We start from the raw sequence: 15,527 nt of genomic DNA, 5'->3' as shown, positions 1-15,527 counted from the left end.
TTTCATTGGTGGAGTTAACTATGGAATGAATTCTTGAGTTGGCTATGGTGGCTGAGGGGATTGGGGACCTGGTGGCTGTGATGGTAGAGGGGATCGGGGAGGGGATTGAGGACTTGATGGTTGTGATGGTAGAGGGGATTGGGGACTTAATGGTTGTGATGGTAGAGGGGATTGATGAGGAGATTGGGGACTTGGTGGCTGTGATCGTAGAGGGGATTGGGTAGTGGTGGCTGTAATGGTTCTATGATGTCAGGACGTAAGGGACAATGATTTCATTGTGCCGAAATTTACAATAGATGCTACATTTCTTTCTGTGGCCACCAACACTCATTTGGATCTCATTCCTAGTTAGCTCACATGCGTTAAACCTTCGCTTTTTCTTTGGTCTACCAAGCAACTTCCTCTTAAATGGTGGTAGTACATCTGGAAAGCTTGTTGTTTCCTATAGCAGGTGCATATTGATAGGATAAATGATGGAGGCATATGCCTCTTCATATGTGGATATTCTGAACCAACTTGGAGTATAATTTTCTTAGTCTACATTTGAGTACTTCATTGCTACAATAGCATGACAACAAGGGATGCCACTAATCATCCACTTCCTACAACTACATTGTTCATTGTCCAAGTCCATTGTGAACTTGTTCCCATTGACAGAAACATGCCTAACCTTAAACACCTTTCGTGCAGACCAACTGTAAGAAATAACGGACATGAACATCAATCAGAAATGAACATGAACATAAATGAGAATTGGATATGAACATACATGAGAATATTACCTTGGGATCCAATATCTTGATAAATTAGATTCCTTGACAAGTCTCTTTTTAATCTTTGGGCAGATAGAAAAATCCATAGATGCCACCTTGGTTCTGTTGGTGGCCCATCATTTCATGAGATAAAGTTTTATCTCCTTTAGCATGGTGATAATGGGTTTTCCTCTAGCTTGAACAATAACATTGTTGAAAGCTTCACTCATGTTGTTATCAAGGGTATCAAACATTGCTTTACTTGTGAACCAAGATGTTGACTAATACTTGTTACAAAAAAATTATGAAAATGGTTTACGCTACATAAGTTTTGTTAATGTGCATGTAAGAAAAAAAATGTACCTCAGGAGAATAACTATAAGGTATCTATATGCTATTATATTTACTTCTTTAATATTTAGCATTTCCCTTTCCCAAGCTTGGGGGTACGTGCTTGTGGCAGCCCTCCACATTAGATTCTTCAATATCTGATCGAAAAACCTTTTCCTAAAGTTTGCATACAAGTGTCTCACACAAAATCTTTGTTCTAACCCAAGAAAAAGTTCCTGGATAGTTGGCACCAACCCCTGTCCACATCAATTTACTAATAAGACCTACATCAATTATAAAGCAAGAAGTAAAACTAATCTAACTACTACACATACCTTTTGTTGGTTATACATCCACATGCATGACCCACACACTTTATTACCCCCAAGGTCTTCAACCAATAACTGTAAAAACCACATCCATGTGTCTTTGTTCTCCACTTCAACTATTGCATATGCTAGTGGTAACATCTGGTGATTTGGATTCCTTACAACAACAGTAAGCAACTCTCCCTTAAATTGACCTTTCAAAAAACAGCCACCTAAACCAATAATGGGCCTACAACACACAAAACTATCCTTATAAGCTTTCAGACAAACATAAAATCTCTGAAACATTAGGTTACCATTTTCACTGTCTACTTGAACCTTAACAGTTGACCTCGGGTTACACCTCAATAACTCATGTGCATAGTCATAAATCCTTCTAAACTGTTCTTTAAAGTCACCTTCAAGTTGACTTGATGCAATTAACTTTGCTTTGCGTGCTTTAAAATTGAAACATTGATATTCCATTTCCTTAATGCTTTAAACATACCTCATTCACCCTTAAATTGGAATTTTCTTGTAAAGACCTATCGAATCTCTCACTCAACCACTTACTATTAATCATTTTAATGTTGAATTGTCTATTGTAAGTATGAGTATAAACTATTTTCCTTAATTGGCAAAATTTGCATGATGGAAAAAATTTACAGTAAGCTACTCATGGATACTTACGTTGGCCACCCATGCATCTCACTTTTACTCTATGTTTATCATTTTTCACAAACTTTAGAGCCTTCCCAGCATGAACAACATAACTTCGAGTGACCTCCTTGAACTCATTCTTATCTGTAAATGTAGTCCCAACTTCCCATTTGTAATCTACCATTGACTTTTGTTTTCCATATGTAGGAAAGGGACCACGACTTGGTCTTTCCTCACTATCATCCTCCTCACTTGCACTATTTTCTAGAGTTAATAGGAATTCAAAATCTCATTCATCTAACAAGCCCCTAGCATGTCCTTTTGGTTCAATATCACTCTCTTGAGCTATATATTCTTCATTATTATCTTCTGCATTTCCATCAGCTTGTACCTCCAAACCAATACCAACATCTTCAACCTCCTCCACGTCCTCATCAACACTAAGATTATCCATATGTACTTCATCCTCACTGTTCAGTTCCATTTCTTCCTCATTGTCCACCTCCACTCCACCCTTTGTGTCCACTTTCACTCCACCCTCTGTGTGCAACAACTTAGCCTCAATCACCAACTTACCCTCAGTCACCAACTTACCCTCAGTCACCAACTTACCCTCAGTCACCAACTCACCCTTAGTCACCAACTCAACATCATTTTGCACCTCTACCTCAACCTTTGTGTGCACCCCCACTTTAGCATAGTCACAATAAGCTATCTCCCTATCTATATACTTAAAGGACACCTCTTGATACATCCTAGAAGATGTAGAGGAGCAGAACCGAGAGATTGGAGGCGCAAGGAGACTTGAACAGCTGCTGAAACCAATGAAACAGTAGCAGTAGCAACTGTAGATTGTGGTGCAGAATTGGAATTTCAGGAGCAGATTGGTGAAGAACTTAGGATGTGAAGCAGCGGATGAAAGGTGTTTATGGTGAATGGAGATGGAGGCTAGCTTGGAGAGGTGATTCACAACTCAGAAGGCTTCCTAGAGTGGAAGGAAGTTGCAATGGAAATCAAGCTAAGAAGAGACTCTTGGAGAAGGAATTTACTATGCATTTCAGCAGAAATTCTTTACTAAAAATCCAAAAGTGCTTTACAAGCTTTTCCTATGAGATTTTATGGATCAATCTCAAGGCTTTAAGCTAGCAATTTTCACGTTGCAGATCTGAACCCATGTGCTACATGTATGGCTTCTAAAACACGTGAAAAATGAGTTTTATGTGAAGGAAAACAATTACTAATGCAGCCCCATAGAAGGATAAGTACACCCCTTCTTGTATAGAAATGTCCTTTTTACCCTTCTCCATGTTTTGGCAGATTTGGAATATCTTCTTGTTCTCCAATTTTCCATCCAAAGATAGCAAATAGTACTTGACCTTGAGGAGAATATTCATCTTGGAGCTTTTTGGCCATTCCTCTTGTGATGGGTCCTATGGTGTTAGACCTTCTTGTATCATCCCCTCCCTCTTGAGAAGGATTTGCCCTCAAATCCAAAAGATCTTCATCTTCACTATCAAATCCTGCAAAAGGTTTAAGATCAGATACATTAAAGGTAGCATGAACACCATATTCAGGAGGAAGATCAAGTTGATATGCATTGTTATTAATCCTCCTGATCACTCTAAAGAGTCCATCTCCTCTAGGATTGAGTTTAGATTTTCTTAGTTGAGGAAATCTTTCCTTTCTAAGATGAATCCAAACTAAATCTCCTTCATTGAAGATTAACTCTTTCTTGCCCTTATTATGTTTCTTGGCATATTTCTCATTTTGTTGTTGAATTTGAATTTTAACCCTTTGATGTAAATCTTTGATAAATTTAGATTTAGATACCCCATCTTGATGAACAAAATCAATAGAATTTGGAAGGGGTATTAAATCCATGGGTGTCAAAGGATTAAAACCATAAACAACTTCAAAAGGAGACAATTTAGTAGTTCCATGAACTACTCTATTGTAGGCAAACTCAACATGAGGTAGGTACTCATCCCAAGATTTGTGATTTCCTTTAAGAACTACCCTTAGTAAAGTGGAAAGAGATCTATTGACTACTTCAGTTTGACCATCTGTTTGAGGATGACAAGTAGTAGAAAAAGATAACTTAGTCCCTAATCTAGACCATAAGGTCCGCCAAAAGTGACTAAGAAATTTTGTATCTCTATCCGAAACTATTACCTTAGGTAACCCATGAAGTTTAACCACATCTCTAAAGAATAACTTTGCAATGTTGCTTGCATCATCTACTTTGTGGCAAGGTATAAAATGAGCCATTTTGCTAAATCTATCTACCACCACAAAGATAGAATCAAAACCCCTAGAAGTTTTGGGAAGACCTAACACAAAATCCATACTTATCTCTTCCCAAGGGGTGGAAGCAACATTCAAAGGAGTATACAGTCCATGAGGCATTGATTTAGATTTAGCTTCTAAACAAGTTATACACTTAAAGCAATGCCTTTGAACATCCCTTCTCATGTGAGGCCAAAAGAATTTTTCTTTCAACATGCCAAGGGTCTTTTCTACCCCAAAATGTCCCATTAATCCTCCCTCATGTGTCTCTTTAACAAGGAGTTTTCTATGTGAACCTTGAGGAATGCAAATTTTTCCTTCTTTAAAAAGATATCCTTCTTTCACATAGAATCCTCCTTGAGGTTTATTGAGACATTCCTCATAGATATGAGCAAAATCAAGATCTTGTGAATATAATTCAAGAATGTTATTAAATCCAAGAATTTGAGCTCCCAATGTGGCTAATAGATTAATTTTTCTTGACAAGCATCAGCCACCACATTGGATTTTCCTTTCTTGTATTTAATAACATAAGTGAATTGTTCAATGAATTCCAACCACTTAGCATGCCTCTTTTGTAACTTGTGTTGACTCTTCAAATACTTAAGTGATTCATGATCACTATGAATGATAAACTCCTTGGCAACAAGATAATGTTCCCAAGTTTGAAGAGCCCTCACAAGTGCATAGAGTTCTTTGTCATAGGTGGGGTAATTACAAGAGGCACCATGAAGTTTTTCACTAAAGTATGCAATTGGGTGTCCTTCTTGTAATAATACTGCACCTATGCCAAATCCTGAAGCATCACATTCTAGCTCAAAAGTTTTGGAAAAATTTGGCAAAGCTAGAATGGGTGCTTGTGTGAGCTTCTCTTTGAGTAGCTCAAAAGCTTTTTGTTGTTTATCCCCCCAATGGAATGTAACATCTTTTTTCACCAACTCATTGAGGGGTGAAGCAAGACTAGAGAAGTTAGGAACAAATCTTCTGTAAAAGCTTGCCAACCCATGGAAGCTCCTTACTTCTCCTACATTCTTTGGAGGAGGCCAATCTTGGATGGCCTTTATTTTTTCTGGGTCCACATGAACCCCATTTTTGGTAACCACAAATCCAAGAAATATGACACTATCAACACAAAAGGTACACTTGTCAAAATTTGCAAACAATTTGTGTGTTCTAAGAATTGTTAAAACAACTCTCAAATGATTTTCATGAGTTTGCAAATTTTGACTATATACCAAGATGTCATCAAAGTAGACAACTACAAACTTCCCAATGCAATCCCTAAGGACATGATTCATAAGTCTCATGAATGTGCTTGGAGCATTTGTAAGACCAAAAGGCATAACTAGCCATTCATATAATCCAAACTTGGTCTTAAAGGCAGTTTTCCATTCATCACCTTCTTTAATTCTTATTTGGTGATAGCCACTTTTTAAATCTACCTTTGAAAAAATTTGTGCTCCATGCAATTCATCCAACATATCATCAAGCCTAGGAATGGGATGTCTATACTTGATTGTGATGTTGTTGATAGCTCTACAATCACAACACATGCGCCACTTCCCATCTTTTTTTGGTACAAGCAACACTGGTACAACACATGGACTTAGACTCTTTTGAACTAAGCCTTTATCTAGCAACTCTTGGACTTGTGTTTCAATCTCCTTAGTTTCTTGGGGGTTTGTCCTATAGGCTGGCCTATTAGGAAGAATTGCCCCTGGAATGAAATCAATTTGATGTTCAATTCCTCTTATGGGTGGAAGCCCTTTTGGAATTTCTTGTGGGAATAGATCATCAAATTCTTTCAAAAGTTTTTGAATGGATGGAGAAAGAGTTGAAGTCTTTGAATCACTAGATGTGCATGTAAGTGTCCCTTGACAAAGAAGAAGATATGAAGGTTGCTCAACTTGAAGTGTATTGATTAAAGTCTTTTTGTTTAAAAGGACTTCATGTTGAGTGACCTTAGGTGGCACACTTGTTGCTATACCTTCCTTTCTTTTTGACTTTTTCTTTTGATCATGTTCTTGCTTTCTTAAGGATTTCATTTGTGCATGATCCTTAGCCACTTGGGTAGGAGTCAAAGGATGAAGCACAAACTTCTTGTCCTTTTGTTGGATAGTGATGGTATTGGTTAGACCATGATGGATAGTTTGATGATCAAATTGCCATGGTCTCCCCAATAACACATGACATGCTTCCATGGGAACTATATCACATAAAACTTCATCTTTGAAGTTCCCAATGGAAAATGCCAACTTCACTTGATTCTTGACTATTATATCCCCATCTTCATTTAGCCAATGAAGTTTATAAGGTTTTGGATGGGGTATAATATCAAGCTTCAACTTCTCAACCAACCTTGTGCTACAACAATTGAAACAAGATCCACTATCAACAATGAGAGAACAATGATTTTCTTGAATTTTACATCTTGTGTGAAAGATGTTCTCTCTTTGTGATATGTGTTCAAGACTTGGTTGGTTGCTAAGTATCCTTCTCACCATGAGAAGTTGCCCATCATCAGCATATATTTCCTCTTCCCTCTCTTCTTCCTCACTCTCACTTGTACTAGTTGGGGTGTCACTTTCACTACTATAAATGTCCTTGCCTTTCAAAATAATGTTTCTTTTTGTAGGACATTGAGTAGCTACATGACCCCTTCCTAGACATTTGAAGCATTTGATTTCACTTGTTCTGTGTGTGAGGGTGTCTTTCTTGGGTCTCTCTTCTATTTTGGCTAGAGGTTTAAATGGCTCTTTTTCTTTAAAAATTTTCTTTTCAAAAGTAGGTTGAACTTGAATTCTTTTAGAAGAAGATTTTCTCAAGTTTTGTTGTTCTACCTTTATACACATTTGAACAAGATCATTCAAATCTCTATAAGGTAGAAGTTCAACCCTATCTCTTATGTCAAAATTGAGCCCACTTAAAAATCTAGCTAAAGTAGTTTCTGGACCTTCTACTATGCCTGCCCTCATCATATACAACTCCATCTTTTGTCTATATTCCTCAACTGTCATAGACCTTTGTTGTAACCTTTGGAGTTTATCCATGAGTTCTCTATTGTAGTAGGAGGGAATGTGTCTCCTCCTAAGGGCAGACTTGAGATCATTCCAATAGTGGATGGGAGGGGCTTGATGTCTAAGCCTCTCTTGGACCAAGGCAGTCCACCAATACATTGCATACCCTTGAAAGCTTAGGGTAGCTAGAGAGACCTTCCTCTCTTCACTCACTTGGTGGCATTCAAACAATTGTTCCACCTTCATCTCCCAATCAAGATAAGCCTCTACATTGTCCTTCCCATGGAAGTGAGGCAACACACATTGACTTCTTTAGGGGGTGGGGGTGCATGAGAATTTCTCCTATGCCTTCTAGAAGTAGAAGGCTGATGAGGGTAATAATCACCCAGACTCATAGACATCCCTCCCTCTTGAGAGTTTTTACTCTGACTTCCCCTAGACTTACTTTTCCTTATCAATCTCAACTCATCTTGAATGACAGCATTTTGAAGCTCTCTATTGGCTTTCTCTTCATTCATTTCTCTTCTCATTTCCTGGAATTCATTAACTAAAGTTTGAAGAGAAAAATGTTCTTTTTCACTATCACTAATCCTAGGAGAATGCCTTCTAGACATTATGATGGACTTAAATGTTATTCTTGAAGTAAAGACTAGAGATTTTCGCTTGAAAGCAATATTCCAGGTAAGGGAGGTGATTCACTAGGAATGCTTAAGTACCAAGCCTTATCCTTGCCAAATATGCTTCTGGCTACTTACTAGAGTCCTTAGATCAAAATCACTCTTAAATCCACTTAAGTCTTAAAGACAACAAAGAAAACACAAAGCAAAGAAAGGACACAACCTAAACTCTAAATTCGGACCCCTAAGAGAGCTTCCTATTCGCACAAGATATATGCTATCTATGTCGAGAATTGGAAAAGCAATTAAAGTGAGGTCTCCTAGGTGAGGCTTAGACTTTGGATCTAAGACACACTCACCGACTACTCAATTTTTAGGTTAGTGAGACTTCTTTGAGTCTAGTTACAAATGAGGGAAGAGCACTTGTGAACTCTAGCACCTCACTTGCTTGTATTTAGAACTTACAACCAAAGTAAACCAATGGAATTACAAAGAAATTTGGTAAATTGGAAAGGAAAAGTTAGAATAGGCTAAGGAAAACAATGTGTGCAGCTTTGGTTGCTCTCAAAGAACTTGAATCTACTGGATTCCAAACAATTCTCTCAGCTGCAAAGTGCTTAAACAGAGAAATTAATTTTCTGTAGTATAGAACTTCTACTACAAGTTCACGGCCTTTTCCTTCTTCAAGACTCAACTTCAATTCACTTTCCTCACCAATTGAACTTCCTTTGATGCTTCCACTTGCAATTGAGCCATTTGAATTATAGTTCACCTATCCAACAAGCCAGTTAATCACAGAAACTACCACCACAATTGCCAGCAAAATCACATCCAAGTGACAGCAACACCAGAACTTTTGTCAAACAGATGGTGTGCAGAGTGTTCAAGATTCAGAAAAACAAGCAATTAAATGGCTATCAATCACGGTGGCACATCAAAATGATCTTAGGAATGGCTCTAGAACAGATTTAAAACGCAATAAAAGACCAGAAACCAGAATCAAACACGAAATAGCTATGCAATGAAAGTGGACCAAACTGTTTGTTGAAATGTCTCAATGAACTTGCATTAATTTTTGACAGCAATGTTCAAAGGTGCAACCAGAATTTCGAAAACAGGATGTATTGGTCCTATTCTGCCTTTTAATGTTTTAATCACTCTTTTTAACTTGAACTTTTGATTATGTTATGGACCAATGGCTTTTACTACATCCACTCTTATTGAATCAAACAGCCAAACTTTGAATCTCTGGACCAAAAAATTTTACTGCATAGCTCTTGGCAGCCAGCACAAATCTACCCAGAAAAATGACCAAATGCACAGTACATTTTATATGCTCATTCCAATGACTTAAACATAGTTTCAATGATGAGTGAAGGACTTGCAGAAACAACTATAATGAGCTAAATCACTGTGTAACAGAATTGGAATACTGCAGTGGTCATTTTTAGCTCAAATTCACAACCACAAAGGTTCAAAATGTAGATTGGCTTTGATTCTGGATTAAAAGCATCAAAAGGAGTCTGAAAATGGTATTTGAAAGTTGCTCAACACAGCAGAATCAACTTAAAAATGATTGGCAATGATCTAGTACCAATCCAACTCAAATTATGCAGAATTTTTTAACTCAAAACACTTGCAGATCGGCTACTGCATTTTTGATGCTTACAACATTACAAAACACTTGGAATCAAATCATTTCATGTTCCAAATGATTCAGACATTAACTCATTCAATTGTTGTTCAATAGAACAGTGCACAATGCTAAATGAACAGTGGAGTTTTGTTACAAGCAGTAACACTTTCTGGAAAAACAGAACAGAAACTAAAAAACCATGCAGATCTGAGTTTGGTTGGCAAATTTAAACACCTGAGCTCATCTCTTGATTGTTCATTGCTCTTAATTGGTGTAGCCACATCCAACACTTTCAGAACCGTAACAACTTGGTTAAAAACCAGATTTGATGACAAAACAAGCAAATTAACCAAACATGACTAAGACAAAACGGAATTGATGCTCAAATGATTAAAATGACTCAAAACAGCAAGAGATAACCGAATAAAATGATGATAGACTCAAGCAAATAGAGCTGGTATCAATAAAACTCAAAACATAGAAGCCTAAACACATCATAGATGCTGAAACAGAAACAGACTTCAGAATAACCACAAGACATAGTAGGAATTGAATAACAGTTTGGAAAATGAAAGATGAAACCACTTATCTCACGGTTCAAGTTAGAACCTAAGCTCTGAATACCACTTGATACATCCTAGGAGATGTAGAGAAGCAGAGCTGTGAGATTGGAGGCGCAAGGAGACTTGAACAGCTGCTGAAACCAATGGAACAGTAGCAGTAGCAGCTGCAGATTGTGGTGCAGAATTGGAATTTCAGGAGCAGATTGGTGAAGAACTTAGGATGTGAAGCAGCGGATGAAAGGTGTTTATGGTGAATGGAGATGGAGGCTAGCTTGGAGAGGTGATTCACAACTCAGAAGGCTTCCTAGAGTGGAAGGAAGTTGCAATGGAAATCAAGCTAAGAAGAGACTCTTGGAGAAGGAATTTACTATGCATTTCAGCAGAAATTCTTTACTAAAAATCCAAAAGTGCTTTACAAGCTTTTCCTATGAGATTTTATAGATCAATCTCAAGGCTTTAAGCTAGCAATTTTCACGTTGCAGATCTGAACCCATGTGCTACATGTATGGCTTCTAAAACACGTGAAAAATGAGTTTTATGTGAAGGAAAACAATTACTAATGCAGCCCCATAGAAGGATAAGTACACCCCTTCTTGTATAGAAATGTCCTTTTTACCCTTCTCCATGTTTTGGCAGATTTGGAATATCTTCTTGTTCTCCAATTTTCCATCCAAAGATAGCAAATAGTACTTGACCTTGAGGAGAATATTCATCTTGGAGCTATTTGGCCATTCCTCTTGTGATGGGTCCTATGGTGTTAGACCTTCTTGTATCACCTCTTCTATCAAGGTCCCACCGTGGTGGACCACTACCTCAAACTTTTCATCAATCATTCCAATCCCTATCCTACAAATGGAAACCAGGACCACTAAATTATCTTAAAGTAACACCTATGGAACTAATATAAACCCCAAAAACGCAACAACTTTAACCATATTTAAACCCAAAAAAAGCGACAAATATAACCATATTTAAACCCAAAACCAGCAACCAATTACAGATAATTACAAAACAATTACAAATTCAACCTTTAACAAAACAATAACACATAATTACAAAATTGATACCACAAAAAACATGCCCAATTAAACAAAATAATACATTTAACAAAATTAACATATTCAACACAAAATTAAACCCTAACACCCCAAGCCAACAATAACAACATTAAGTTAAGAACACTTAACTGACCTACGCTCTTCCAATTGGAAGTTCAATGAACCACAAACCCAAATTAAAGACAAATGTCACCAGATTCTTCAACCCCAATTTGCGAATTGCTTCCAACCTAATTGTAATTTCCTTTAACCTTAACTTTAACTTTTCTACCTCAATAACTTTAACTTTTAACATTTCCACGTCAATTGACCTAACGTTGCCATGTAATGAAAATCTCTGGACAGGTCATTTACTATTGGTTAAGTTGGATATTAATTACGTCGTTAGCATTTTTAACGACATCATAAAAAAAACGAAATTGAACCATTTTTACAAAAACACGGGACCTCAAAAATAGGAGGACTACTGTAAACCAAAACTAACAAATGAGGAGACCAAAATAAATATTGAACCTTGGTTGCCAAGAAATTGGATTCTAAGCTAGGTTTCTATTTTATTTTTGTTCATTACAGGTTAGAATTTGGTCCCTAGATAACCAAATTCTAAGGTTGTCTTGGTGAACCTTGGTCGAGTTATCAATAAGAAGTCGGTTCAGGGAATCAAATTCTGAGCAAGTTTTTTTTTTAATGATTACAAGTCAGAATTCAGTCTCCAGAAAGCTAAATTGTGAGCTTTTTTCGTTAAGATTGTTAGGCTATTAGTCAAAAGTCGGTTCTCGAGCAACTGATTTCTAAGTTAATTTTTTTTCTATTTCATTAAAATAAAGAGGGAGGAAAAATTGAATGTTTTTTTTCTTTTATATTACATCTAAATATATTTTAATTTGTTTTTATATTTGTTGAAAAAAGAATGACTTAATTTCTCACACCAAGAGAGGGTGAATTGGTAAATGTAAAAACAATATTTTCTTTAAATATTTTTCGCAAAAGGACGCCTTTAAAAGCTCTCTTAAAACGCAAGGAAAAAGATTTGTTTATGCAGCAAAAATTAAATCGATTTAATACAGTAAGAAGTCGACTGAATAAAAGAGTGTAGGGATAGAAAGATCAAAACTGGTTCGGCCACGCCTACATCCAATATCCTTCCAACCACAGGAAGCCAATGCACTATAATGATCAAAGTTTTTACAACAAGGTTTTTATAGCGACCTCACGTCAAAAATGTAAAACACCTCTCTAACCCTCTAATCAAAATATAGGCATATACAAAACAGACTAGCAGCAAGAATCCCCTCTCCTCCAGTCCAAACCCTTTAAGCCACCCTCAAAGTCAAGAACGCAATACACTCTTCTTCCTGTAATAACAACAAGGAAACCTCAATCCAATCTTTACAAGATTGTAGCCTCTGACCTCTCAGTTACACCCAATGTGCAGATATGATCAACCTTTGTAAGTGCAGTTAACTTGCTCTTCAAGAATCCACAAGTAGATGATCACCATAGTCACTTCTCGTTTCTTGGAGCTCTTTCTCTTTCTCTGTAAGAATGCACTTTCTGCAAAATATATCACAAACTGTTAGATTCACAAAAGTTCTTACAGAAATAAAAACTGCGTCAATTTATAGATTTTCACAATTCAGACACATTTTAATCGACTTAATCACTAATGCAATCAAATATAGCAATTCTGTTATAGCAGTTAGCAGCAATCAATGCAGTTAATTGAATGGACAATTAATGCAGTCGAATCACAATAAATTCTTGGTCAACATATTCAAAAATATAGTCGTTGTAACATTTAATTCAAGCATTAACAGAATTTCAAAATTGTAACAAACTTAGTCGAATGCAGGTTGCATGTAATCGACTATTCAACATAATTAAACAATATTTTGAAAAACTTTCTCTTTGAAAATACTCACAACACACTTTGAAAAAGTTTGTGCAAATCCACGAGTTTTAATCGACTCACCCCATAATGAAGTCGACTTAAAACTGTTGTTTTGCCACACAATTAAAAGTTCGAACATAAGTGGTTGTGGTTTTCCTTCTATAAAACATCAGACATGCATTCACCAATAAAATCAATTATATAGCACAGTGAAATGCAATGTATCAACACAATCATGTTCTTAATGCTTTTAAACAGATTTACACATTGATTAAAACATATAGCATGTAAGCAATAGAACGTGTAACACATAAACAACACATGTGTTATTAATTATGTTGTCATCATCAAGACCCAGAAGCTTTGAAATTGTAGGTTCAACGAAAGCAGTGCTCTTCCTATCAACAATCTCAACAATATTATTAAACAATAAGAAATAGGTAAAATATTATTGTCATATATTTTAATTCTTATAATTTTTTAACAATAAAAATGGAAAATGTAAAACTACACAGTCTAATAATTAAATTGTTCATAATTATATTTATTATTTTGGTATGAATTATATGGAACATTGCTTTGTACAAAAGATGAATTATTTTGTTAAAGTTTGTTGAAGTATACTGTCGTTATTATTATTAATATTTATGTTAGGGTTGTGTTAGGGGCTTCCAACCCTTTTATTTTTCAGAACTATTGTCTCCTATAAATACAGTAGTAAGTTGTATCAGGTTTTTTAAGTAAAATATAAGACTTTTCATCTTCTCTCAACTCTTCAAGTTGGTATCAAGAGCCAGACCTTTGTGTCTTCCTCGTCTATCGTCGGCGACATCGTCTCTTTTTCATTTTCGTTGTCCGCCGTTGTTCGCCGTCGCCGTCGCCGCTAAACGTCATTTTCTCTGACGAAGTCAAGGGTTTGGTGCTCCTTGAGAAGTGCAACCCAACCCTTGTGGTCCCATCCTCGGAAGCCTCCGTGACTGGGAAGTGCATACCTAGAGAGAATATACTAAATGACATTTTAAGAGAATGGGAAAGAAATTAAAAATGGAAGAGATTAAGGAAGAGGAAACTTATGATTTGAAGATGCGCTACTTGAAGGAAGCTCCAAGATAAGCATCAAAGGAGGACCGCCACTTGCTTGAGCAAGATAAGGTCTGCCCAAAATAGGGACTTTGCAGACAGAATACTATCTCAAAGAAGATTGCAAAAGTGCAAATCAACTCAAAATTCAATTGATTCAAGGTAAGGTTGCTACAAAGGAGACCCCTTAGCCTTCTTATATAGCCCTTGGAGTGAGTTTGGAGAATGGAATTAAGAGATGTGGGACTTATAAGTCTCAATGTCGGCTAGCAGCTGCAACACTTCTCCTTGGGGCTTGGAGTCCCACATTGCTTAATTCTCTCCATCCAAAAGGGTTTATAAGCCATCTAGTTCTCCTAAAGTTCAAAACATAAAAGCTAGCTATGCTACTGATAACAGTTGAAAAACTGTTATTTTCATGCTTAAAATTGACACAAAAAGCAACCTTTACACTTAGAAACTAGCTTGAAATCATGCTTTTATCCATATTTTCAGAAATAAGAGAGCTGGACAGGTTTATGCTTGATTTCAGTGTTTTTGTGCAGGTTTTAAGGTGAATTTAGTGAAAGAAGTGAAGAAGGAGAGAGATGGAATCAGAAAAAGTCAACCAGAAACCAGAAAAGTCAACCAGTCAACCAGAAAAGTCAACCAGTCAACCAAAAAGTCAACCAGTCAACCAGTCAACCAGAATACGGAAAAAGTCAACCATACGAGGATCTTGGATGCTCAGGCTACCTCTTCACCTTTCTAGGGTTTTATCTTTCATTCTTTCATTATTGTTCATCTAGGTTCACCATGAATATGGTGAACTAAACCTTGTATGTTTGTTGGGGAATCAATGTAATCTTTTGAAGCTCTCATATATGGAATTTGTGCTTGCATCTTAATCTAAGATTTATGCTTTCTTTCATCATTAGTTAGGGTTTTTCCTCTTTGCTTAATGCTTGCTTTGTTTAACTCATTCAATGCATGATTATTGATTTTGTCGATACGGGAACGTACGGGGAAGTCTAGATCCGGGGAATTACTCCCAATATTATATTGGTTGTCGTTAAGCTCCTGTGCTAAAAGAACTAATTATTAGGAATGCTAGGAATCGTATGAACTCGTAATTAGGGATAGGCCTTCTTGACAAGGTAATTTAGAGAGTGGCATTAACAATGATGATTTGAATGTTGAATTCCTAAAATATATGAGAGTGGATAAGATGAAATTGACCCCCAACAACATATTCATATATATATTTCATTGAAAGTGCTTGTCTTTTGCTTTTGCCATTGATCAAAACTCATGCATACATGTTTATTTTCTGTCTTGCATATTAAACTC

General features: G+C 36.5%; 1 protein-coding gene across 1 annotated transcript; it reads right to left on the bottom strand.

Annotated features, from left to right (window-relative positions):
• Positions 1 to 532: 532 nt before the first annotated feature.
• Positions 533 to 2,234, bottom strand: LOC148205140 (uncharacterized). The gene is made up of 4 exons (XM_088103302.1): positions 2,081 to 2,234; positions 1,418 to 1,848; positions 1,116 to 1,339; positions 533 to 695 (listed from the first exon to the last, which is right to left on the bottom strand). Exons 1-4 carry the CDS (start codon positions 2,232 to 2,234, stop codon positions 533 to 535), a joined length of 972 nt encoding a protein of 323 aa, XP_087959428.1.
• Positions 2,235 to 15,527: the final 13,293 nt, after the last annotated feature.

The sequence above is a fragment of the Vigna umbellata genome, chromosome 1, assembly GCF_029865625.1.
Source record: "Vigna umbellata cultivar VRB3 chromosome 1, Vumbellata_1.0, whole genome shotgun sequence".
Lineage (NCBI taxonomy): Eukaryota > Viridiplantae > Streptophyta > Magnoliopsida > Fabales > Fabaceae > Vigna > Vigna umbellata.
This window is presented reverse-complemented; position numbering and strand designations above follow the sequence as displayed.